Raw genomic sequence first — 27,768 nt, forward strand, 5'->3', positions numbered from 1 at the left:
TGCAGCCCAGAATCTTGACTGTCATCTTCATCTTTCTGGCAGACTTGGGTTGGAAGGATTGGTAGCTTATATCAAGACGTCTCCAGTCCTGCTACAACATGTAAGTGACAATGACACAACTCCACAACAATGTTGAGTTTTGTGACATATATTTCATGTATAGCAAACAGTATATCTGCGGCAGAATTTATTAAACAGTCTGAATCCAGGGAACACAATTCTTTCAGAGTGAGATTTTCTGGTTTTGCTATCAAGTAATAGTGCAGTGTACACAATGTCTTCCACTAATTTGTTGCTTGAGGCTAAGGCGCCACGTAGCAGGCCACAGCGAAAAGGGGCTGCAACAAAAACCACATTTTGTTTTTTCCCGCATTGCATTTCATAGAAAGTCAGCAAAGTTTTCTGCTTCAATTACACCTCTACAGAAAACACCAGTATTTCCATAGGTCTAATAAACATTCTGCGATCAACAAAAATGCAACGGTTTTGGGAATTGCACAACGTCCACTGTGGATATTTTTCTGCAATGTACTGCAGGCACTGTAAAATGCAGCATTAGTTATGCTACGTGGGGCCCAAGTTCAAGATCATAGAAAGTCATATCCAACCGATCAAGACAAAGAGATGTTACCACTGATAGGGACATATGGATCCCTCCGTATGTTGTAGAGGTCCTAATTAGATAATTAATTAACAGGCCTAGATGGACTGCAGCCATCTTTCTTTTAGGCCTGGAGAACTGATTAAGACACAAGATGGTAGTGTATCAAAAGAGTTCTAATTTTATTGTAAGAAAAAGGTAGTTTAAATACATTACAGACAAAGAGCTGGCTTGGCTATTCTAATCAGTAGAACATGATTGGTTATAGAGATATAAGACAAGCCTGGCACATGGCTATTGGCTGAGGCTCATTATAATCTGCATCTCATTATAGCTTTCCACACTGGGATGGACTTTCCCATGAAACAAAGAAGGATTCAAAATACTTATGTGTGAGCTAACATCCCAGACTATGTCTATATGTATATATCATGGCAAAAGAGATAAGATGACACGTTCCATAGACTCTGTGTCTATACACTCTAAGTGACCTTCATATACCATAAAATATGACAGAGTGCCCAGATACCATAAGATTAATACTTTTGTTGGTTATGTGTCCAGACATCATGTAAAGGAGATAAGAGATATACAAAATCAGCTGCATCTTCTCAAAATGAGGCCCTTGAGAGATAAGGATTAGCAACCTATGCATTAACGTTCATTATCACATTCCTTAAAGTCTAACAAGGGGCCTCCTTGACTTAAGCAGAAAAATACATACTTATACAGTTTATATGTGAAAGAGTACAAGATGGCTCACAAAATACAAAGATGGAGGACTTAACTCTAACACCACTAAGATGATTAGAGAAAATTTTTAAAACGCTGCCAAATTTTTTATTATTTCAATTTGCAAAAATGTTCAACTTTTAAATGTCTACAAATTTAAATATGATTTTGTTCATGGGAAAACTGCTTTCATACAACGATATTCACATCTGACTGTATTTTACCATTGCCTTTCGCCTGCCTACAGGAGGAAGATGCTGGTCTGCTGTTTTTTCCTGTTGGGTCTCATGTTTACTACTGGTCATTCTGATTCTTGTGGTGAGTGACTATAAACCCTATGGTAATGATTTCAGATGAAGGCTGTATTCGGCTGAATGAGCATGTATTGCATGACTAGATTGGCTGTATTATCAGATGCTGCAGTTATCCTTTGGGAGCACACAGCTGTCCTGAGCCCACAGACTTGTCAGTCAAAAAAGGAAGTTTAGGATAAAGTAGACAGGAGAGAAGCTGAGTGCAATTTACAATCCCTGCAAAGTGAGTGGAATTAAGTAGAAAAATATCTGTGGCGGATATGCTGTGATTTCCAAATCCATCACATTTTTAGAGATCGCAGCATGTCAAGTATACCTGCGGAAATGGTGGAAGTTTCCCTATAGGTATAATTGAAGCAGAAAGTCTGCAGAGGAAAACTCTGTGAACTTTCTGAGAAAAGCGCTGCGGGAAAAACCTTGATGCAGTAAGCCTTAAACTGCATAACCGTTGCATTTCTCTACTGTGGCATGCACATTAGCGCTCAGAATGGAGCGTTACTGCGCATGCATGGGATTTCAACCACCCGGAGAGAGATTATAGAAGATATGGGCTGTCTGGAGGAGGAGGTCTTTTTGGAGTACAAGCAATAGAGGGGGGTTTCAGTGGTATGACGCAGGGGGTGCTCGCTGGCCCTGGGGAACGCCCAGGGTGCTCAATGAGCCTCATTAGCATATAGTATTTACCCAATTTTACTAAAAACAGGGGGGTCTTTGGAAGAACTGGAGGCAGCACCTGAATAACCTTTTTAAAGGCTATTCAGGCATATGCTTAGCTCAAAATACATTTTCTGAATGATAAAATCCCTTTAAGAGACAAGAAAAATGTTATAAAAGGAAAAACAAAATTCCTATCCCAACAATGTAGCTGTCATTTTTTTTGTATATCTCTAGTGACACAGTAGTATTGAGGGGTGCAGTTTAGGATTCTTATTCGTGTAGACGTAGGGTTCCAACCCGTAGCAACCAAGTAAAGAATGAACGTCACACTTGAGCTGTGCGAGTGAGTTTTTCTGTTTATTCACACTTGTGATGGTAGTAGAGTTAGAGTAAAAAACGTTTTTCGGTATTCGCAGATACCTTCTTCGGACTCTGCATAATTGAAAGAAGTGATAGTACAATTAATAAGAATAAAAGTGCACAATGATACATATATACAATATATTACACAAACAGCCGTGCTGGGGATTGCAGGCAGTATAATATAGACTTCCAAAGGCGCCATTTCTTAAGACATTCACTAGGTGACGACACTACAGAAAGTGATATGAGTGAATAAAAGACTCAAGCTATATAAAACAAGCAAACAAGTGATCTGTCTCCATGGGGTTAAGTTCCATATGGCCTTTGTTTACTGCTCATCTTGTACTGTTCCATGATCCTAGATATGGCTGATTATTATTGTCTTATGATTCACAGTTGTCGCTGATACTTACCTGATCCATTACTGTAATTATTGTATATCCTACAATGTCTTATGTTACTTTATTCACTTGTACTCTGTGATTATTGAACTTAACCCCATGGAGACAGATCACTTGTTTGCTTGTTTTATATAGCTTGAGTCTTTCATTCACTCATATCTCTTTCTGTAGTGTCGCCACCTAGTGAATGTCTTAAGAAATGACGCCTTTGGAAGTCTATATTGCTTGCAATCCCCAGTACGGCTGTTAGTGTAATATATTGTATATATGTATCATTGTGCACTTTTGTTCTTATTAATTGTACTATCACTTCTTTCAATTATGTAGAGTCTGCGAATACCAAAAAACGTTTTTTACTCTAAGGGAGCCTTCACACGGAGTTTATGCTCCGCTCATTCTGAACGTAAACACGTTCAGAGTGAGCGGCGTTAAAACAGATCTCATTGACTTCTATGGGTGCCGGCATACGCGCGTATCACATTGAAAGCAATAGGTAAAAAAAAAAAAAAAAAAAAAAGCCTCCCTTTGATTTGAATGGGGAGTGCACATATGCTGGCACCCATTCAAGTCAATGGGATCTATTTTTTAGGCCGGTCACTCTGAATGAGTTTACGTACTCATGGCACAACTCAAGTGTGACGTTCATTCTTTTCTAGTGAGATACAGTTACAAGATAATTTGTCATATTTTATCAGACAATATTTCCCATCTTGAGAAGAAGAAAAGTATTCTTAATCTCTTGGCATGCTGGGACAAAGATGGATCAAGTAAATGTTCTTGCGAAAACAACCACAAGTACAGGAGCTGCAAGGAAATCAAAGAGTCCAACACCAATGCCCAAGGTGAGCCCTTTTTTTTTGAGTTGATAGAAATTCATCAGTATAAATATTTGCTGAAAAAAAAATTGGTACAATATAGCTCTAAACCACTATAGAATCACTCCATGTGCCAAGTCCATATACACAGCATTGCTTTCCTGTCTTTCAAGTTGCACATCCAGGCCCTTACCATCTCCAGTCTCCTCCAACTGAAAAATTTCTTAAATCTGCTCTTTTCTTTACCTTGAGCCAACAAAAATGCCTGTTCCTGCCCTCATCATCTCTCACCTACAACTCAGCTACAACACCCTCCTCTGTGGCTTCCTGTCTAAATGCTTTGTGCTCACCCCAAATTCCACTATAATTCAGGGTCCCACGTTGTGATTACATTGCATTTTGACCATGATGGAAACAATATTACAAAAACCGCAGCATTTTACAGTACAAATAATGCAGTGGATCGGGGCTACCAATTTAAGTCAATTGCATAGGAGGCACCCTACAAGGGTATCTCCTTTTTACAGTACCTGTAAAGTGGATGGGATTTTGGCTAATCCCATCCACACATTGCAGAAAAATATCTGCAGCAGAAAGGCTGTGATTTCAAAAACCATTGCATTTTTCTAAACCGCAACATGTAAATTCTACCTATGGAATGCAGGAAACAGGACTTTTCTTTCCGCTTTTTTCAGGCGGAAACCAGGTGAACCTCATTGTTGTCTATGGAGTCTGTAGGTTTCCATGCGTAACCACTTTGTAAGCGGATTGAGTTTCCATTTTTTTGGTCCCCAAACGGTGAGGGTTTGAATCTAGAGACAGATATCCAAATAAAACCTAAATTATAGCATTAAAAATTATGCAAACCTCCATGCCTATATATTTTCTTAGTGTAGAAAATTGCTACAATGTCAAAATGCCACTCAGCAATGTGTACAAAATGTCACTTTCATGCAACTTTACAGTTAAAGTGATTTTTTTGGTCAAAAAACAAAACAAATACATATAAATTTACATTAGTTGCTAAAATTGTAATCCAAGCAAAAAGTCACATCAAACAAAATCTACTTTCCAAAATCTGTAGGATGTCAGGCGTTCATACGTACCACACATTTCTACATGTACCTGTGCAAATGTTAATGCAAAATCCCTGAATGTGGCAACCAATTTTTGCATGCAAATTAAATTTGGGTTTACATAAGAGCCAAAGGCAGGAGTGGATTGAGCAGAAGGTAGGTATACATCTACAGGTATGAGAGAAAACATCTGTACACTGTTAATCCACCTCCACACCTGACCAGGGTTCATCACCTTGTGCTACTTGCTCCAAATTCTGATCCTCCTATCTGTAGGGTGCAACAGAAATCTGGATTCATCTGACCAGACAATGCTTTTCCACTGCTCTATGATACAATTTTTGCCCTTTTGCCCAATAGAGTCTCATTTCTGCTTGCCATAGACAGTAATGGCACTCTAACTATTGCCTGCTATTAAAGAGGACCTTTCACCTCCACGGGCACATGCGGTGTAATACACTGCTAGAAAGCCGACAGTGTGCTGAATTCAATGCGCTGTCAGCTTTCTAGCGGTGTATTACACCGCATGTGCCCGAGGACGTGAAAGGTCCTCTTTAAATAATACTAAGGAATAGGGTAACACATCTATTACAGGTTTACAAGCTGTGCCTAACATGCCAGCTAAAATTGCCCATAATATACTATGATATGATCTTTGCAGTAAATCCTACATATTTCTGTGCTAACAGATGGCGTTTATACATTAACTACGGTACATGGAATTTCCTACCAAACATTTTGTGACATGACGACCAATGGAGGAGGCTGGACATTAGTGGCAAGTATACACGAGAACAATATTAATGGAAAGTGCACAACCGGGGATCGCTGGTCCAGTCAACAAGGGAACAATGAGAACAATCCTGAAGGAGATGGGAACTGGGCAAATTATGCCACATTTGGGCTCGTTGATGGGGCCACCAGTGATGACTACAAGGTAACTATTACTTTATTATACTAATGCAAAACTATATTGTTGTATAAATGGAGGGATTCCTTACCAAGGTCATGTACGTCAGAAAGAAACCAATATAAGGGCCCATTCATACTTCAGAAAATGAAGAGTAATCTGAGATAGACATCAGCTTCAGATTCCTCTTCATTTTCCACCCCTGACATCCCATTGAATCGGCTGCGCTGCAATTTGCCTCTCCCCCCTGTTGCTTGATATATAGGGAGCGTTCACACTAGATTACGTTCCAGATACTCCTCTTGTGCCAAGACCATTGGCTGCATTCAGTGTCCCACAACTCAAGTTACTCGACAACCTGCTTCTACAGGGGTTCAGAGGCTGATTCTGGGTCTGTTAGGTCTGGTAACCGCTCTGATAGCTGTAGGGGTTCCCGCTATAGACAGCATAGGTCCCGTAACAGTTCACGATCTGGGAGTTAGCGGAGTCATCATAGTTCCCAGTTACAGAGAAGACGGCACTCCCATAACTCTGATAGGGGCGGTCGGTGTCGCACTCTTCATCTTCTTCTTAGGATTTGTACAGGTCTCGGAGTCATAGTGACAGAAAGGAACCCAGGACCACCCAGGACAATTCGTCTGTGCTGCCACGGTGCCTGGACCAACTCCGCTGGCTCCACCTCTGCCATATCAGTGCAACTGCCCCTCATCCTGATCGTGGGAGCACTTCAAAGATTTTCATCCAAGTGTGGATTCGGCAGGCTGCCCGTGCCCTCCCTTCCTCTGGGACATGCTGATCCAGCATTAGCTCCATTGCAGAGAGAATCTCTCATGGCTTCAACTTGGACTGGCCACGGTAACCCCCGTTGGTTTGGATCATTGGCCATTCATGTTTACTGCATGGCGAGAAGTGCAGCAGTTCGTCCAGGTGGCCTCCAGTTGGGCTTCCATGATATTGAATTACGTTGACAAGGCGTGCGTGGCTTGAGATGGTGGCAGGTCTTGCCTGACGTCGTGTCTGCCAGTAGAGTCTCTCAGGCCTCTGTGGTGCTGGTGATCCATGCAGGTGGCAATGACATCGGTTCACTGCAGTTGTCCGAGCTAATTTCACTGATTCAGGTTTTTTTTTCCTGCCGTAGAGGTGGTGTGGTTGGAGATTGTTCCAAGGGCCCATTGGCGCGACATTCGTGACCCATCGGCCCTTGAGAGATCCAGGAGGATGTTGAACATGTGGGTGTTGCAGCATGTGCGGTCTCGGAGCAGGGTGGTTGTTCGACACCAGCAATTGGAAGGTCATAATAGGAGTATGTTTTGCAGGGCTCTGATCCTGCTGCAAATAGCGGGGGGCGGGTCGGACCCTGGTGTAGGTTTATTCCAAGTTCCAGTGGCATATGGCGGATCTTGTCCCCTTTCATCTGTTAGAGGAGTATAGACATGTCACCTGGTGGAACATCTAACACATGCCCACTGTGGATGCGGTGGCCGGCATAAGTGACACGTCATACAGGTCATCATGGGACAACAAGATTCTGCTTACATGCTATAGTTATTTAATAAAGCTGTGTCCAACCCCTACAATTTACCCACCAATCTAGTGTCTGTCGTTATTTGTATGTCCTTATTTGTAAGGGGTGTGCATCGTATGGTTGAAGGGAGGGGGTGTATAAATGGTTCAGTGCGGTTGATCGTAAAAATCCCACGTATTGTTTAGTGACAGCATTTCCTAAGTGAAACACCATCACTTTATATGATAAGAAATCCCCTTTAAGTGATGGATTCTAAAATGTATCTACTTGAAAATCCCGGTGCTACTATTTGAGTCAGAGTTTGCGTCATGAAAATAATCATTGTCTGATAAGTTTGTTATGGTTTTTTAACCTTTCTATATATTTTATCCTATCTATTCAGAATCCAGGTTACTATGATATCTCTGCTGCCAATGTGGGTTTATGGCATGTACCGAACAAGACTCCCCTCCACCTGTGGAGGAGAAAGTCTCATCTAAGATATCGCACACAAGACGGCTTCCTGATTAGCAATGGAGGAAATCTCTTCCATCTCTACAAGGTAACTATTTTAAAGAGGGACTGTCTATCCGAAAATCCTCCCAAATCAATAATAGAGCTATGTAGGGCCCTTTAGACTGAATGGACTTCCACACCCCTTGAACCTCTTGGTTGAACATGTGGGTGTTGTGTATTATGATTAAACCCCTTATATTACCATTTTATTAATAATGACAACAGAGACCTCAATGTGGATAAATGTGGGGTTGGCCACAGTTTATTGACCAACATAATTTAACAATTAACCAAAGAACATGAATCACCAAAACATAAATAACCAAAAAACACATAAGGCCGTGCCCAAATCTCTTCCCTGTATATGTTCTTCCTCCCGCAGAATGCCCCGCTAAAGGGCAGATATAATTGCCTAGAATTACCTACAGATAGTTGTAAATGCTTCATCTATAGCAGGGGTAGGGAACCTTTGGCTCTCCAGCTGCTGTGAAACTACAACTCCCATCATGCTCCATTCACTTCCATGGGAGTTCCAAAAACAGCAGAGCAAGTATGCATGCTGGGAGTTGCAGTTTTGCAACAGCTGAAGAGCCGTACGTTCCCTACCCCTGATCTATAGGAATTGATGGTGCATAATTCTCCACTTTAGCCATGTTTGACATTCAACCTCTGTCCACATTGTTGTTGTCAGTAGGCAAATCTGGAAACGTTGGAAAATTTGCATAAAATTTGCATTTATAACAAGACGATTATCTCTACGTTGTTTTATAGTTATGGAACCACCAGCTATGTTTATGATCCTACTAAAGACCCCTACTTGGTACTATCATAGGTTTGGAAGGCATTTTGGACCTTACAAGACTCCCTTTATTCAGAAAACCAGTAATCCTACACCAGAGACCAGTAGCGTAACTAGGAATGACAGAGCCCCGTGGCGAATTTTTGACATGCCCCCCCCCCCCCCCAACTGATGCCAAAGACTTCGACCAACCGATTCCCCCTGCATTTATGTGTACACTAATATGCCCCATAGTGGCCCCCGCACACAGTATTATGCCCCATTGTGGCCCCTGCACATAGTATTATGCCCCATGGTGGCTCCTGCACACAGTATTATGACCCATAGTGGCCCCTGCACACACTATTATTACCCCTGCACATAGTATTATGCCCCATAGTGGCTCCTGCACACAGTATTATGCCCCATTGTGGCCCCTGCACATAGTATTATGCCCCATTGTGGCCCCTGCGCATAGTATTATGCCCCATGGTGGCTCCTGCACACAGTATTATGCCCCATAGTGGCCCCTGCACACACTATTATTACCCCTGCACATAGTATTATGCCCCATAGTGGCTCCTGCACACAGTATTATGCCCCATAGTGGCCCCTGCACACAGTATTATGCCCCATAGTGGCCCCTGAACATAGTATTATGCCCCATAGTGGCTCCTGCACACAGTATTATGCCCCATAGTGACCCCTGCACACACTATTATTACCCCTGCACATAGTATTATGTCCCATAGTGGCCCCGGCACCCAGTATTATGCCCCATAGTGGCCCCTGCACACAGTATTAAGCTCCATTGTGGCCACCCATAAACAATTATTATACTCTGGGGTCTTTTCAGAGACCGAGGGGGGATAAAAACATAAAACTCCCCTGCACTCTCCGCCGCTATTGGACATCTTCAATGACGTCCGGGATGTCATGTGACCAGGGGGCCTGCATCATGACACATATTGACGCAGTTCCTTGTCATGTGACGTCAGGGATGTCACGCAAGTAGGCCCGAAGCCTGCCTGGAGAGGTAAGTAACACTGTTTTTTCATGTTCCCTTACCTCTCCTGGGCCTCCGATCATTATACTTGGGGGTCTGAAAAGCCCCTCTAGTATAATAGTGCTTGTGGGGCCCGTGGTGTCACTTACCAATCCCTGTCCCTGCCAGGATTGGTAAGTAAGTAGGGCCTGTTACTGGCTGGAGTAACTCGGCCTATCAATGGCCGGTAACAGCCTTTTACAAAAAAAAACAAAAAAAGCAGTGGTAGCAGCTGTCGCCAGGCCCCTAATGTCCTGGGCCCTGTGGCAGCTGCTACCCCGGTAGTTACTCCCCTGTTCATACCCCTAAACCCCATTGAGCATCTGCGGCAAGACATGAAAATTGCTGTTCACAGACGCTCTCCATCCAATCTGTCTGAGCTTGGGTTATTTTGCAAAGAAGAATGGGCAAAGTCCCAGTTTCTAGATGCAAAAAAAAAAAACTGGTAGAGACAGACAGTAACTCCAGCTGGTACCGCCTATTAAAAAAAAACAACGCAGCGGTAGCAGGTGTCGCCGGGCCACCTAATGTCCCTGGCCCTGTGGCAGCCACTACCACTGCTACCCGGGTAGTTACGTCCCTGCCAGAGACCCTGGGTCAAAGACCCCGCAGAGACATATTATAAAAATGTAAATATTTAGAGGCGTGTCAGGGTGAGGGTGGGGAATGCTGATGTCACCAAACAATGAGATCATGTAAAGAGAGGTTTATGGACCTAGAGAAGAGAAAGAGCCAATGGTTCAAGATTATATTACATTTCAACATAAATGATCTTTTCTCTTTTAGCAATACCCAGTAATATATAATACTGGTACATGTCCCGATGACAACGGTCCGGCTGTTCCAGTAGTTTATGATCATGGGAGTGCAGAGGAAACATTCAATCTGTATTCACCAAATGCTAAAAGTAAGATTATCATTTCATATCATAATAGAAGAGATGTATACAAACCTGTGCAAACCATGATGATGTACAGAGGGGGGGCATGGGCTTAGACAATTCCACGCTGAATCTGGTGGTGTATTCAAAAATTGACCAAAATGTAGTCACGTATATGATATGTAAGTTATACCATTGCTGCAAATAATGTAAATAGAGACCACCAAGATTGTAATGGTGGGTATGTGTCTACCTATTATTTTGAGCCATGTGTAGTGGCCATAAGATGTTTTTCTAAAGCTATAAAGCCCCTTTTGAGGCATTTGCATTTCTTATTCTGGACCTTATTTCCTCACCTATGTGGTGTCCTGGAAGCAGCTCTCATCTTCTCTTTGTCCTAGACAAAGTTGGGCCCTGGGCAAAATTAAAAGTTAGGCCCCAAATGTGTAAATACTGTACCTACTACATAGTCACATTCTGTTAAATTAATGCACTGAAGTGCCTATCACTGGTTCTTACAGGGGTGTTCCTATGGTCTTTAAGGCCATGGACCCACTTTGCAAAAATGCAGCGTTTTATAGTACCTGCAAAGTGGAGGGGAGTCTGGCTAATCCCATACACACTTTGCAGAAAAAAATCTGCAGGGAAAAACTGCGTTTTCACAGCATATCAATCACACCTTCAGAAATGCTGGCGTTTCCTATAAAAGTATAATAGGTGCAGAAAGTCCACAGAGGAAAACTGTGTTCTGCACTGCAGAAAAAAATGCAATGTGTTTCCACCAGTCTTTTCTCCAGCATGGGGCCAAACTAGTGGCTTGTGACCCTTTGCATGTATTAATATATAATACAGTCCTATGAAAAAGTTTGGGCACCCCTATTAATCTTAATCATTTTTAGTTCTAAATATTTTGGTGTTTATAACAGCCATTTCAGTTTCATATATCTAATAACTGATGGACACAGTAATATTTCAGGATTGAAATGAGGTTTATTGTACTAACAGAAAATGTGCAATATGCATTAAACCAAAATTTGACCGGTGCAAAAGTATGGGCACCTCAACAGAAAAGTGAAATTAATATTTAGTAGATCCTCCTTTTGCAAAGATAACAGCCTCTAGTCGCTTCCTGTAGCTTTTAATCAGTTCCTGGATCCTGGATAAAGGTATTTTGGACAAACAATTCAAGTTCAGTTAAGTTAGATGGTCGCCGAGCATGGACAGCCCGCTTCAAATCATCCCACAGATGTTCAATGATATTCAGGTCTGGGGACTGGGATGGCCATTCCAGAACATTGTAATTGTTCCTCTGCATGAATGCCTGAGGATTTGGAGCGGTGTTTTGGATCATTGTCTTGCTGAAATATCCATCCCCGGCGTAACTTCAACTTCGTCACTGATTCTTGAACATTATTCTCAAGAATCTGCTGATACTGAGTGGAATCCATGCAACTCTCAACTTTAACAAGATTCCCGATGCCGGCATTGGCCACACAGCCCCAAAGCATGATGGAACCTCCACCAAATTTTACAGTGGGTAGCATGTGTTTTTCTTGGAATGCTGTTTCTTTTTGGACGCCATGCATAACGCCTTTTTTTATAACCAAACAACTCAATTTTTGTTTCCAAAATGAAGCTGCCTTGTCCAAATGTGCTTTTTCATACCTCAGGCAACTCTATTTGTGGCGTACATGCAGAAACGGCTTCTTTCTCATCACTCTCCCATACAGCTTCTATTTGTGCAAAGTGCGCTGTATAGTTGACCGATGCACAGTGACACCATCTGCAGCAAGATGATGCTGCAGCTCTTTGGAGGTGGTCTGTGGATTGTCCTTGACTGTTCTCACCATTCTTCTTCTCTGCCTTTCTGATATTTTTCTTGGCCTGCCACTTCTGGGCTTAACAAGAACTGTCCCTGTGGTCTTCCATTTCCTTACTATGTTCCTCACAGTGGAAACTGACAGGTTAAATCTCTGAGACAACTTTTTGTATCCTTCCCCTGAACAACTATGTTGAACAATCTTTGTTTTCAGATCATTTGAGAGTTGTTTTGAGTAGCCCATGATGCCACTCTTCAGAGGAGATTCAAATAGGAGATCAACTTGCAATTGGCCACCTTAAATACCTTTTCTTATGATTGGATACATCTGGCTATGAAGTTCAAAGCTCACTGAGGTTACAAAACCAATTTTGTGCTTCAGTAAGTCAGTAAAAAGTAGTTAGGGGAATTCAAATCAATAAAATGATAAGGGTGCCCATACTTTTGCACCGGTCAAATTTTGGTTTAATGCATATTGCACATTTTCTGTTAGTACAATAAACCTCATTTCAATCCTGAAATATTACTGTGTCCATCAGTTATTAGATATATCAAACTGAAATGGCTGTTGCAAACACCAAAATATTTAGAACAAAAAATGATTAAGATTAATAGGGGTGCCCAAACTTTTTCATAGGACTGTATATACACACACATACCTGTCTAAAAATATACAGGACTCACATAGTATATAAGACAATGTAAACAAATATACACATATATACATATTAAATATACATATTTTACCAAAAAAATACCCTCAAATTTGGCTGAATTGCTGGGTGCAATGTTAATGGAGGAAACTCAAGTGCAGCTCTGTCTGGCAGTGTTGAAAGCTCTTACATCGGGTAGACTTCCTCCTTCACACTAGGACAGTGATGGCAAACTTTTTTGAGACCGATTGCCTAAAGTGCAACCCAAAAACGAATAAATTATTGTGGAGTGCCAACACAGTATTCTACCACTAAAACGCATTTTTTTCTGGTTTAGATGTCGGAATAGCTTTTAGAAAGGCTATTCGTCTCTTACCTTTAGATGTGGTCTCCGCTGCACCGTTCTTTAGAAATAGTGGTTGCTACCGGTATTCTAATGAGTTCTCCGCAGCAATGAGGGCGGGTATTTGCACATACAGCTGAAAGCAATGATCGCTCACTAACAGGGAATCTGTACTGCATTGCGCATTAGTGAGCGATTCGGGCGATGGCACACGTGCCAGCAGAGAGGGCTCTGCATGCCCTCTCTGGCACATGTGCCATTGGTTTGCCATCACAACACTAGGATATTCTGGATTAGTCACTGCTTGTGAGGAGGATGAGGAGAGGGAAATCAGGGATGCTGCCAAATGGGAGCAAGCTTTAGAATCAGTGATCAGCAGCTTTTATCTGAGTAGTAGTCCTAATAGTAGGCAAAGTATGGGGCCCCCATTGGGTGTGGGGGCCCTTGGCAATTGCCCAGTTTTCCCCCCTAACACTGACCCTACTGTACTGTAACAGTAGATATTATTGTAGTCCTATGTACAATTATAGATAATAAAAGTCTTTCGTCCATCATTCAAGAAAATTGTAATGTCTGTTGTTCTGATCCCCAATGGATCCCAACTTACTCATTTTTTCATTGACACTGTATTATATAAAGTCTAATATCATCATTTAGATGGTAACATTTATACTCTTATCCACAGATTTGGTCACTGCTGGATTTATCCAATTTCGAGTTTTCAACAATGAAAAAGCAGCAGTAGCGTTATGTGCTGGAATTAAAGTGATTAATCAATGTAATACCGAACATGTAAGTAAGAATATTGCCCATTGTACCTGCACATAGCAACACCTTAAAATGTTCTATACTCATTGCTAAGACTTAAAAAGGGAATGTTATGTATTTTTTTTTTAAATGGTGAATTGTTTTCTTCGATGGCTCACCTCTTGTACTACTGCACGCAGGGACTATTTACTACATTCACACGAAAGAGGTGCAAAACAGCAGTGAAACATCCATTTTTCACAGCTGATTTGCTTACACCTGATGGGCACCTGTTTTCATGGATCCCCCATAACAAAATAACAGTCACGTGACAAGCCCCCCTTTCACTGAAATTAATGTTGCCTTAGGATAAATGCTCATGATAATAAATTTTAAAAAAAACAAAAAACAAAAAAAAACAGAGGGGCAACACAGTTGCTCAGTGGTTAGCACTGCAGCCTTGCAGCGCTGGAGTCCTGGGTTTGAATCCTGCCAAGGACAAAACATCTGCAAGGTGTTTGTATGTTCACCTCGTGTTTGTGTGAATTTGAATAATTTGAATGTGTTGTAAAGCAAACCGCCAGTGTGCATATGTGGCCTCTCCACCTGGTTAACAGGTTTTTTTTGCACGGACAATCTGGCAGCGCCAGATTTACCTACCGTAGTTATACCATTTTGGGGAATATCTATTGCTTAGATCACCTTTTATATAAATCAGAGACGAAACAGTGAAAAAAACGGCGCTTTGGCACTTTTGATTTTGATGTTCACCGTACAGGAAATATATTTTATAAGTAGACCAGGCATTTATTACAATTATTAATTCTTATACTCTTTTCAGACCCCTGAGTATAATGATCGGAGGCCCAGGGGAGGTAAGAGAACATAAAAAAACTGTGTTACTTACCTCTCTGGGCATCAGGTAGGCTTCAGGCCTACTTCTGGCCTTGCCCAGGCCCTGCGTCCTTATGCGTTGCGACGCAGGCCCAGGTCATGTGATGTTCCGTACATCATTGAAGATAGCTGATATCAGCAGGGATCGCATCAGAGCCAGGGATAGGTAAGTAACAGTGTTTGTTATGTTTGTATCCTCTACTGGGTCTCCAATTATTATACTCTGGGGTCTGAAAAGACCCCAGAGTATAATAATTGTATACGGGTGTCCACAATAATACTGTGTGTGTAGGGGCCACTAGGGGAAATAATAGTATGTGCAGGGGTCACTATGGGACATAATACTGTGTACAGGGGCCACTATGGGGGATAATACTGTGTGCAAGGGCCACTATGGGGCATAGTGCTGTGTACAGGGGCCACTATGGGGCATAATACTGCGTGCAGGGGCCACTATTGGGCAATAATACTGTGTACAGGGGCCACTATGGGACATAATACTGTGTGCAAGGGCCACTATGGGACATAATACTGTGTGCAGGGGCCATTATGGGGCAATAATAGTGTTATAGCTAAGAATGTCATATACTCTCCTAGATAACATACATAGATGATATTAATGGTTGCTATAAATCTCTCCTTACATTACAGGTCTGTATTGGAGGTGGTGGATATTTTCCTGAAGCTGATCCCAGGCAATGTGGAGACTTTACAGCAATGGATTGGGATGGTGTTGGTACACATACTGGATGGAGCGTTAGCAAGGATTCTATAGAAACTTCTATACTTATCTTCTATGAATGAATTCCTTGTCAGACATGAATAAATCACCACTGAAAACACGTTACCTGTATTTTATACAATGGAGATTAGTAAAGCTACTGAGTATATCATACATTCACATATTGTGTGATCTGTAGTATTGTATGTTGATAAATGTAGATAAGTGCCATTGAGGACACTTGTAAGTTTGTTTCACTCTGGTGCTTATATTAAAAGATATTCAACATAATTATTATTATTTCTATATTATTAGATCAGAAGAAACATAGAAAATTGAAATCTTACATGCTTATCCTTTGCCTTAAACCCCTAACAGTCACATGAAAATGTCAAAAACCTTCCCAAAATTGTTACTTTTTTATTGCAGAATTTATGGCTGAAATAAATATTACGGACACATAACTCCAATACCGTATGTGTATTTTAACCCTTTAGTGCCACCAACTGTGTGATTTTTTTTCCATTAACCAGGGGAGAAAATAAATCTATTGTTACAGCATATAAGTGGTTAAAAGAAATCCATTTTTATATCATATAAGTGGTTAAATGACAAATATGCTTTTGCAGACATGGAGAGGAAACCAATAGTGTGAGGGAGCCATATTAGAAAAAAACAAAATGACGTGAACACCGCAAGGGGCCACACTACTGTGTAAGGAGACATAGGGAGACATGACTTTAGTATGGTTGGCAAAGGAGCATCATACATACTATGTATGGGTACAAAGTGGCGCTATTATCATGTGGGGCTTGAATGTTGGTAATGTTACTGTGCGGGCCCCATTTTCCTTAGATGACTATTAGATCCTGGTCACTATGAATGTAGAAAAGCAAGTTGTCAGGACAACAATTCTACTAAAGAAAATAAACTCTTCAATTGGCATTAACGCAAATATGTTTTTAACAGGAGTTCTAGACATCATTATCTAATACTTTACCACAGATTACAAGATCATCACCACCAAGCCACAGTTACAGGTTAATCTAAAACCGTACAGTTTACCTGAAGCTCGCAGACAAGCCATATCTGAGGAGGTCAAAGATATGTTGGCACTTGGGGTAATTGAGGAATCCAAGAGTGACTTGTCGAATCCCATTGTTTTGAGTCCTAAGCCAAATGATATTCATTTTCTGTAAAATGAATGAGGTGTCAAAATTTGATGCCCAGATCAATGAGTTAATCGAAAGGTTGGGACATGCCAGGTATTTCTCCACCCTTGACCTAACCAAAGGTTACTGGCAGGTGCTGCCACTAAAAAGGCCAGAGAAAAAACTGCATTTGTCAGCCCAGAGGGCTTGTTCCAATGTGACGATGCCGTTTGGGTTACATGGGTCTCCAGCAACCTTCCAGAGACTGATGGACAGATTCCTCAAGCCCCATCGAAGATATGCTTCAGCTTACCTGGATGACATTGTCATCTTTATTATGGACTGGGAAAGTTACTTGCCAAAAGTTCAGGCTGTACTACATTCCCTCCAAGCAGCCAGTTTAACAGCCAATAGAGATGAGTGAACAGTAAAATGTTTGAAGTTCGATATTCGTTTCGAGTAGCCCCTCAATATTCGACTACTCGAATCGAATATCGAACCATATTATAGTCTATGGGGGGAAAATACTCGTTTCAGGGGTAGGCAACGTTCGAGCAAATTATACTTACCAAGTCCACGAGTGAGGGTCGGGCTGGATCCTCTTAGAAGTCTTCTCCTTGCAGCGTCCCTGCGGCATCTTCCGGCTCTTCATTCAATCTGCCAGGCATCGGGCCTGGGAAGGGCCGACTGTGCATGCCCGCACTACAAGCAGACATGCGCAGTTGGCTCTGCCCAGGCCCGAGTGAATGAAGAGCCGGAAGACGCCGCGGGGAAGCTGCACGGAGATGACTTCTAAAGTTAGGAGAAGAACCAAAGTTAGGAGAGAATCAATGCTGGTTCTGCATCAAACTTTTACATTCGAATAGCGAGTGGTACTCGATCGAGTACGAGTATTTCGAATACCATAGTACTCGATCGAATACCTACTCGATCGAGTACTACTCGCTCATCTCTAACAGCCAATCCAAAAAGGTGTGCTTTGGGTCTGGAAGAGGCCAAATACCTTGGGTATGTAATTGGAAGAGGAGTGATAAAACCCCAAGTTAACAAAGTGCAGGCCATTCAAAATTGGTCTCGGCCCTTAAATAAAAGACAAGTAAGAGCTTTCTTGGGAATTTTGCTACTATTGCAGCCTCACTGACAGACCTAACTAAGGGGACTAATTCTGTCATGGTGAAATGGAGTGAAGAGTCTGAAGGGGCATTCCAAGAATTTCGGTCCTATTGTCCATGGTGTGCGGTGCGCTGGCAATGGGACTGAATAAAACACCTGAATTCACTGATTAAGAGTTGGGGCCCAATACTTTTCTCCATATAGGATATATCATGTCATATCAGTTTTTTCAACCACTGTATATATTTTTTGCTCTCTATTCAGAATCCCGGTGATTATGATATCACTGCTGCCAATGTGGGTTTATAACAAGTGCCAAAAGAGACTCCCCTCTCTACGTGTAAGAACAAATCTCTTCTAAGATATCACACCCAAAATGGCTTCCTGTCTACCAATGAAGGAAATCTCATCCATCATTATGAGAGAACTAATAACTGTCCAGGTTCCTTTACTCGAGCATTCAGTAATCCTTGAAAGTGAAAACTTCTTACTTATACAATCCAGCAGACGTGTAACTATGAAAAGCTGAACCCCATAGTAAGCTATTGACTGAGTCCACCACATGGTATAAACGGCCCCTTTACCTGGCCCCCACATGGTATAATGCCCCCTTTGCTGACCCACCCAACTTTATTGGCCCCTATAGAATATTCTGTCCCCTTTACTGGCACCACACACAGTATACTGCCTTCTGTAACCTGCCCAGCGGGAGGAAGTCTGTGATAGTTTGGCAGTTGGGGGTCATGTTGTTTAGACTAGTCACAATTTTATATGTGGTTAACGGCCTGGTTTATTATGACTAATTCATTATTAAATGTGACCGACCCCCCACTTCCAATAAAGTCAGATCTCTATGGTTCAGTTATCTCCTGCCTGGGAGAGTACATCGTTTTCTGCCCACCCAATTATTTATTTGTTCTGTTGTCATGTTTGTCTTTGCCGCGGCCTTTTTTGTTAGACTTTGGGGTAAAAAAAAAGATTCCAGTAAAGAGAATTTCTTCCCAATTCTAGCTTCAGTATATGGCGGGGTTATTAGGAAATTTTGGAGTTTCTGCCTTTCTTTGGTAATCGATTAAGGTTAAATAAATAAATTCCGCGTCCAATGCATTTTCACAACTAAATAGTTGTGAAGGTTTATATTGTTTACCCCAGTGCAGTGTTATTTTACTATTGTATAATATCTTGGACAATTGTTATATCTCATAGATTGTAAGCTCTTGCGAGCAGGGCTCTCAACCCCATTGTGTGAAATTACTTTCTTTGTAATGTATCTTTCTGTCTGTATTTGAACCCTACAGCGCTGCAGAATATGTTGGCGCTATATAAATAAAATGTATTATTATTATTTATATCTGACATTTATGGGATGTAAGACATGAAAAGAGAGCAGCATGTTATAGAGCAGGAGGATCGGAGCAGACTGATATATATAGGCTTATGGGAAATGTCATTATAATTTGTATTATTTCTAAACTTTAGAACAACCTTTGATTTTCTGGCAGCATTTGTTTCATTAATAAGTGATGTAATATATTTTATCAATGAATTTTGGCTCCTTTCCGTAAAATCATGTGCAGAAATCCACTTCAGTCCCTTTAACCTGTACTTTAACCTGTATTCTCTTCTGCTTTAACCTGTACGCTGCTTATTGGAGTACAGGGGTGTATGTCTCTAGTATAATGCAGGGAAGCAAAGGCTGAGGTGGTTCACATCAAACAGTTACTGTACATCTCTGACATTATAAAACATAGAAGAATACTTCTGGTGTCATATGAAAACTGAGACTGAAATTCTACCTATATTACTGTATTTCCATAGGTATCACCATTTGAAATCACAGTTGGGATTGGGAGCAGCTGTAGTTGTATATAATATGTTAATCCCCACCGAGATATTTCTGGAAAAAATAAAGATAGAACTGCAAACTTAGTGAGAATCTCAGCTTTCATATGACACCAGAAGCACCCCCTTCCTTCCACCCCAGCTTTACTGAATTATACAAGATCAAAGGGTCAAATCTACCTCTCCCAGCATTCCCAGACTACTGACTTCCTACTTTATACTCTGACAGTTTCCTCCAATGTGTGACTCTCCACATGCTCTTTGTGAGTTGTAGTTTTGGTTGGAATCCACTGATCTAATGCATATTGGCCACTTCAGAAACAACCCTTTGAATACAGCAGTTACAACCTTTACCAAGGGCCTAAGAACTATAGTGTCTGACCATATGACTACTATGGGGCTCCTCCATGAACCCTTAATATTTGGTTAATGTTCATGTCCAATAATGGTCACCTACACACCACAAGGGTTTGTAACAATCTCTTGGCCTCCCCATCACCAATTTTATTGCCAATTGAGCTTTGCAAGAAGCCAAAGATGTCTGGACAATAGTCTACAGAGATAAGCTGTAACTGGATGATGTTTTCATGGAGGTCACCATGAAAGTCATGACCTTTCTTTTCCATAATCAGAGGCTGCAGCAGGATTCCCTCTATGTCTGAACTTCTGTGGATCAGATATGGATATCTGATTCATATTAAACTGGAATACATGCACTTATTTTCATATTTCATAAGAATTCTATATAATATGATACTGTCCAATCCTTTAGCACAGAATACAAGGTCACCATACTAATTCAGTAAAATGACTGACCTCCTGTTTGTCAATGTCCAGAATATAAGAAAACAACAGAACATGTGTCATGGAAACTTTATAAGATCCTAGGCAAACATTTATAAAGGTGATGTGTATAAATGTACTAAGCATGACCCGATCTGATGACGAAACCTGCTAGAGCTAGGACTTTGGATATCAATATAAAGGGGGTTTTACACAAGAGGATATTGAACATTTCAGTAACAAAGTCTCTGGACTGGTAAGAAATTCATTAGTTATTTTTGGTGAAATAAAAAAAAAAGTTGTGTTACTTGTTTTATGGAGTTTAAAATGTTATAGTTTGGGGTGTTCACAGACAGAATCCTCAAAATTAAGTGTCTAACGTTGATGTAACTTTGCAACAATATATTTGTATTAGAACACCATTGGGTTCTATGGATTGAAGAGATGATGAAGTTCAAGCCGAACTGCAGGGGTTTGGGTGGCTACTTTATTTGGTATCTTCTGTTGGGCGGGACATTTCAACTTTTTTTTTTTAATGAAATTAGTCATAGTCACTTTCATCAGTTTCATGCTAACCTATGGGATGTATGTAAGCAAGTAGACAGAAGGGAGAGTGCTTTAAGGATCTGACTACATGAGGTTTGTTTATAGTCTGCAGCCAAGGAAACACAAAAGTTTGCACAGGAGCTCTAGGCACAAAATGGTAGGATCATTTTTCAATCAAGACTTATTGCATATTTGTCACTGCATACTTGTTACAAAGTCATGGTATATTGTAGATTTATGAAGAGTCCTGACTGCAGTCCTGACCCTTGACTGTGACCTTCATCTTTCTGGCATCCTTAGATTGGAAGGATTTGTAGCTTATATCAAGACGTCTCCAGCCCTGCTACAAAATGTAAGTGACAAGGACATAAATATTGGGTTTTGTGACATACCAAGTGATGTGCTTACAACTCAATGTCTTCCACTAATCTGTTGCTTGAAGCTAAGGCCCCACATAGCGAGCCGCAGCTAAAAAGCTCTGCGAGAATAAAAACATTGGAAACATATTGCAGTTTTTCTTGTAGTGCATTTTGTAGAAAATCCGCTGAGACTTTCTGCTTCATCTATGCCTATAGTGAAAACGGCGGCGGTTCTGTAGGTATAATTGACATGCTGCAATTTCCAAAAATGTAACAGTTTTGGAAATCATATCATGTCTACTTCGGATATTTTTCTGCAATGAATGGATGAGATTAGCCAGAATCCCATCCACTTTGCAGGGACTGTAAAATGCTTCATTTTTTGCGCTACATTGGGCCAAAATTCTGGACCATAGAAAGTTTCTGCATTCATGGTCATCCATTGGCAAATGATGAAGACAAAATCTTTAGAACACTGCAAAATATTTAATTATTTCTATTTGCAAAAATGTTTAACTTTTAAAAGTACAAATTTAAATACGATTTTGTTCGTGGGAAAACTGCTTTAATGCAATGATATTCACATCTGACATCTGTCTTTTGCGATTACCTTTCACCCGACTACAGGAGGAAGATGCTGGTCTGCAGTTTTTTCCTGTTGGGTCTCATATTTACTAAGGGTCATTCTGACTTTTGTGGTGAGTGAATATAAACCCTATGGTAATGATTTCAAATGAAGACAGCGATTGAAGATATTGCCTGTATTCAGCTGAATGGGCATGTATTGCATGACTAGATTTGCTGCAGTTATTAGAGATGACAGGCCCAGTGATCATCTCAACGGCCTACCATAGGTAAGATAACAGTAGCTATGCTTGGGTTTTACTCGTCCCATCTATCCTAAGCTTTCTCCTGGTATGGATAATTCATCACATTGCTTCAAGACCTAGTCTTCCTGCTGCCCGAGGCAAAAAGTGAAAAGGCATCCCTATTAGAGATGAGCGAACAGTAAAATGTTCGAGGTTCGATATTCGATTCGAACAGCCGCTCAATGTTCGTGTGTTCGAACGGGTTTCGAACCCCATTATAGTCTATGGGGAACAGATACTCGTTAAGGGGGAAACCCAAATCCGTGTCTGGAGGGTCACCAAGTCCACTATGACACCCCAGGAAATGATGCCAACACCTCTGGAATGACACTGGGACAGCAGGGGAAGCATGTCTGGGGGCATCTAACACACCAAAGACCCTCTATTACCCCAACATCACAGCCTAACAACTACACACTTTACACACTCAATACCACCTCTCTGACAGTAGGAAAACACCTTGAAACATGTGTATTTGGCACTTGCAGTGAGGAGAGCTTGTCACCAGCAGTGAATTTGGCCCTTGTAGTAAGTTGAGGTTGGCACCAACATTTGTTTTGAAAATCAGGGTGGATTGAGCCTCTAACCAGCAGAGTTTGGGCAAATTCATGGTGGAGGGAGCCTCTAAAAACCCCAGTTTGGACCAATTCATGGTGGAGGGAGCCTCTAACCAGCCCAGTTTGGGCAAATTCATGGTGGAGGGAGCCTCTAAAAAACCCAGTTTGGACCAATTCATGGTGGAGGGAGCCTCTAACCAGCCCAGTTTGGGCAAATTCATGGTGGAGGGAGCCTCTAACCAGCCCAGTTTGGACCAATTAATGGTGGAGGGAGCCTCTAACCAGCCCAGTTTGGACCAATTAATGGTGGAGGGAGCCTCTAACCACCCCAGTTTGGACCAATTCATGGTGGAGGGAGCCTCTAACCAGCCCAGTTTGGGCAAATTCATGGTGGAGGGAGCCTCTAACCAGCCCAGTTTGGGCAAATTCATGGTGGAGGGAGCCTCTAACCAGCCCAGTTTGGGCAAATTCATGGTGGAGGGAGCCTCTAACCAGCCCAGTTTGGGCAAATTCATGGTGGAGGGAGCCTCTAACCACCCCAGTTTGGACCAATTCATGGTGGAGGGAGCCTCTAAACAGCCAAGTTTGGACCAATTCATGGTGAAGGGAGCCTCTAAAAACCCGTTTGGACCAATTCATGGTGGAGGGAGCCTCTAACCAGCCCAGTTTGGGCAAATTCATGGTGGAGGGAGCCTCTAAACAGCCCAGTTTGGGCAAATTCATGGTGGAGGGAGCCTCTAACCAGCCCAGTTTGGACCAATTAATGGTGGAGGGAGCCTCTAACCACCCCAGTTTGGACCAATTCATGGTGGAGGGAGCCTCTAACCACCCCAGTTTGGACCAATTCATGGTGGAGGGAGCCTCTAAACAGCCAAGTTTGGACCAATTCATGGTGAAGGGAGCCTCTAAAAACCCGTTTGGACCAATTCATGGTGGAGGGAGCCTCTAACCAGCCCAGTTTGGGCAAATTCATGGTGGAGGGAGCCTCTAAACAGCCCAGTTTGGGCAAATTCATGGTGGAGGGAGCCTCTAACCAGCCCAGTTTGGACCAATTAATGGTGGAGGGAGCCTCTAACCAGCCCAGTTTGGACCAATTCATGGTGGAGGGAGCCTCTAAACAGCCAAGTTTTGGGAAATTCATGGTGGAGGGAGCCTCTAACCAGCCCAGTTTGGACCAATTCATGGTGGAGGGAGCCTCTAAAAAACCCAGTTTGGACCAATTCATGGTGGAGGGAGCCTCTAAACAGCCCAGTTTGGGCAAATTCATGGTGGAGGGAGCCTCTAACCAGCCCAGTTTGGACCAATTAATGGTGGAGGGAGCCTCTAACCATCCCAGTTTGGACCAATTCATGGTGGAGGGAGCCTCTAAACAGCCAAGTTTGGACCAATTCATGGTGAAGGGAGCCTCTAAAAACCCGTTTGGACCAATTCATGGTGGAGGGAGCCTCTAACCAGCCCAGTTTGGGCAAATTCATGGTGGAGGGAGCCTCTAAACAGCCCAGTTTGGGCAAATTCATGGTGGAGGGAGCCTCTAACCAGCCCAGTTTGGACCAATTAATGGTGGAGGGAGCCTCTAACCACCCCAGTTTGGACCAATTCATGGTGGAGGGAGCCTCTAAACAGCCAAGTTTGGACCAATTCATGGTGAAGGGAGCCTCTAAAAACCCGTTTGGACCAATTCATGATGGAGGGAGCCTCTAACCAGCCCAGTTTGGGCAAATTCATGGTGGAGGGAGCCTCTAAACAGCCCAGTTTGGGCAAATTCATGGTGGAGGGAGCCTCTAACCAGCCCAGTTTGGACCAATTAATGGTGGAGGGAGCCTCTAACCAGCCCAGTTTGGACCAATTCATGGTGGAGGGAGCCTCTAAACAGCCAAGTTTTGGGAAATTCATGGTGGAGGGAGCCTCTAACCAGCTCAGTTTGGACCAATTCATGGTGGAGGGAGCCTCTAAAAAACCCAGTTTGGACCAATTCATGGTGGAGGGAGCCTCTAAACAGCCCAGTTTGGGCAAATTCATGGTGGAGGGAGCCTCTAACCAGCCCAGTTTGGACCAATTAATGGTGGAGGGAGCCTCTAAACAGCCCAGTTTGGGCAAATTCATGGTGGAGGGAGCCTCTAAACAGCCCAGTTTGGGCAAATTCATGGTGGAGGGAGCCTCTAACCAGCCCAGTTTGGACCAATTAATGGTGGAGGGAGCCTCTAAACAGCCCAGTTTGGGCAAATTCATGGTGGAGGGAGCCTCTAACCAGCCCAGTTTGGGCAAATTCATGGTGGAGGGAGCCTCTAACCAGCCCAGTTTGGACCAATTAATGGTGGAGGGAGCCTCTAACCAGCCCAGTTTGGACCAATTCATGGTGGAGGGAGCCTCTAAACAGCCAAGTTTTGGGAAATTCATGGTGGAGGGAGCCTCTAACCAGCCCAGTTTGGACCAATTCATGGTGGAGGGAGCCTCTAAAAAACCCAGTTTGGACCAATTCATGGTGGAGGGAGCCTCTAAACAGCCCAGTTTGGGCAAATTCATGGTGGAGGGAGCCTCTAACCAGCCCAGTTTGGACCAATTAATGGTGGAGGGAGCCTCTAAACAGCCCAGTTTGGGCAAATTCATGGTGGAGGGAGCCTCTAACCAGCCCAGTTTGGACCAATTAATGGTGGAGGGAGCCTCTAACCAGCCCAGTTTGGACCAATTCATGGTGGAGGGAGCCTCTAACCAGCCCAGTTTGGACCAATTAATGGTGGAGGGAGCCTCTAAACAGCCAAGTTTTGGGAAATTCATGGTGGAGGGAGCCTCTAACCAGCCCAGTTTGGACCAATTAATGGTGGAGGGAGCCTCTAAACAGCCAAGTTTTGGGAAATTCATGGTGGAGGGAGCCTCTAACCAGCCCAGTTTGGACCAATTCATGGTGGAGGGAGCCTCTAAACAGCCCAGTTTGGGCAAATTCATGGTGGAGGGAGCCTCTAACCAGCCCAGTTTGGACCAATTAATGGTGGAGGGAGCCTCTAACCAGCCCAGTTTGGACCAATTCATGGTGGAGGGAGCCTCTAACCAGCCCAGTTTGGACCAATTAATGGTGGAGGGAGCCTCTAAACAGCCAAGTTTTGGGAAATTCATGGTGGAGGGAGCCTCTAACCAGCCCAGTTTGGACCAATTCATGGTGGAGGGAGCCTCTAAACAGCCCAGTTTGGGCAAATTCATGGTGGAGGGAGCCTCTAAAAAACCCAGTTTGGACCAATTCATGGTGGAGGGAGCCTCTAATTAGCCCAGTTTGGACCAATTAATTGTGGAGGGAGCCTCTAACCAGCCCAGTTTGGACCAATTAATGGTGGAGGGAGCCTCTAACCAGCCCAGTTTGGACCAATTCATGGTGGAGGGAGCCTCTAAAAAACCCAGTTTGGACCAATTCATGGTGGAGGGAGCCTCTAATTAGCCCAGTTTGGACCAATTAATTGTGGAGGGAGCCTCTAACCAGCCCAGTTTGGACCAATTAATGGTGGAGGGAGCCTCTAACCAGCCCAGTTTGGACCAATTCATGGTGGAGGGAGCCTCTAAACAGCCCAGTTTGGGCAAATTCATGGTGGAAGGAGCCTCTAACCAGCAGAGTTGTGGGAAAGCAGGGTGGAGGGAGCCTCTAACCAGCAGAGTTGGTGGAAATCAGGGTGGAGGGAGCCTCTAACCAGCAGAGTTGGGGGAAATCATGTTGGAGGGAGCCTAGTATTAGCAGAATTGTGCAACGCTTATGGTGGATGAGTATGAGGATGCGGAGGAATTGGAGAGGTTGAGTACAGACATGGAGTTTCATGTTGGGGTGCTTTACACAGGTGGGCACAAAAATGACGGCTCTACCCAGTGGTGGTTCATTTTTATCAAAGTGAGCCGGTCGGCACTCTCAGCTGACAGACGGGTGCGCTTGTCAGTGATGATGCCACCGGCTGCACTGAACACCCTCTCAGATAGGACGCTGGCGGCAGGACAGGACAGCACCTCCAAGGCATATAGGGCAAGTTCAAGCCACAGGTCCAACTTCGACACCCAATACGTGTAGGGCGCAGAGGGGTCGGAGAGGACAGGGCTGTGGTCGGAAAGGTATTCCCGCAACATGCGCCTATACTTCTCACGCCTGGTGACACTAGGACCCTCCGTGGCGGCACTTTGGCGAGGGGGTGCCATCAAGGTGTCCCAGACCTTAGACAGTGTGCCCCTCGTTTGTGTGGACCGGTGAGAACTTGGTTGCCTACTGGAGGAACTGCCCTCCCTGCCGCCACTGTCACATGCTGGAAACATCTCCATCATATTCTGCACCAATTGCCTGTGGCAAGCATTGATGCGATTGGCCCTCCCCTCTACCGGAATAAAAGACGAGATGTTGTTTTTATACCGGGGGTCAAGGATAGCAAAGATCCAGTACTGGTTGTCCTCCATGATTTTGACAATACGCTTGTCGGTTGTAAAGCACCCCAACATGAACTCAGCCATGTCTGCCACAGTGTTAGTTGGCATGACTCCTCTGGCCCCACCGGAAAGTTCAATCTCCATTTCCTCCTCATCCTCCATGTCTACCCATCCGCGCTGCAACAATGGGACGATTCGAAGTTGCCCGGAAGCCTCCTGTATCACCATCACATCATCGGACAACTCTTCTTCCTCCTCCTCCTCCTCCTCCTCCTCCTCCATTAAACGCAGTGAAGCGGACAGATGTGTGGACCTACTCTCCAGCTGTGACGGATCGGATGCTATCCCTAACTCCTCTGTGTGATCTGAGTTATCCCTGATGTCAATCAG

General features: G+C 43.1%; 1 protein-coding gene across 1 annotated transcript; it reads left to right on the top strand.

Annotated features, from left to right (window-relative positions):
* Positions 1-3,687: 3,687 nt before the first annotated feature.
* On the top strand, positions 3,688-15,858 carry LOC142217263 (intelectin-1-like). Its single transcript, XM_075285457.1, has 6 exons — positions 3,688-3,910; positions 5,649-5,896; positions 7,777-7,935; positions 10,499-10,619; positions 14,093-14,199; positions 15,700-15,858. The coding sequence occupies exons 1-6, from the start codon at positions 3,688-3,690 to the stop codon at positions 15,850-15,852; spliced, it is 1,011 nt and encodes a 336-aa protein (XP_075141558.1). The 3' UTR covers positions 15,853-15,858.
* The last annotated feature ends 11,910 nt before the right edge of the window (positions 15,859-27,768 follow it).

Source organism: Leptodactylus fuscus, chromosome 8 (genome assembly GCF_031893055.1).
Source record: "Leptodactylus fuscus isolate aLepFus1 chromosome 8, aLepFus1.hap2, whole genome shotgun sequence".
Classification (NCBI taxonomy): Eukaryota; Metazoa; Chordata; class Amphibia; order Anura; family Leptodactylidae; genus Leptodactylus; species Leptodactylus fuscus.

Coding starts and splice junctions, on each gene's coding strand:
- LOC142217263 (XM_075285457.1), top strand. CDS start 3,688: ATGGCACAACTCAAGTGTGACGTTCATTCTTTTCTAGTGAGATACAGT. Junction 3,911..5,648: donor GTCCAACACCAATGCCCAAG/GTGAGCCCTTTT, acceptor CTGTGCTAACAG/ATGGCGTTTATACATTAACT. Junction 14,200..15,699: donor ATCAATGTAATACCGAACAT/GTAAGTAAGAAT, acceptor CTTACATTACAG/GTCTGTATTGGAGGTGGTGG.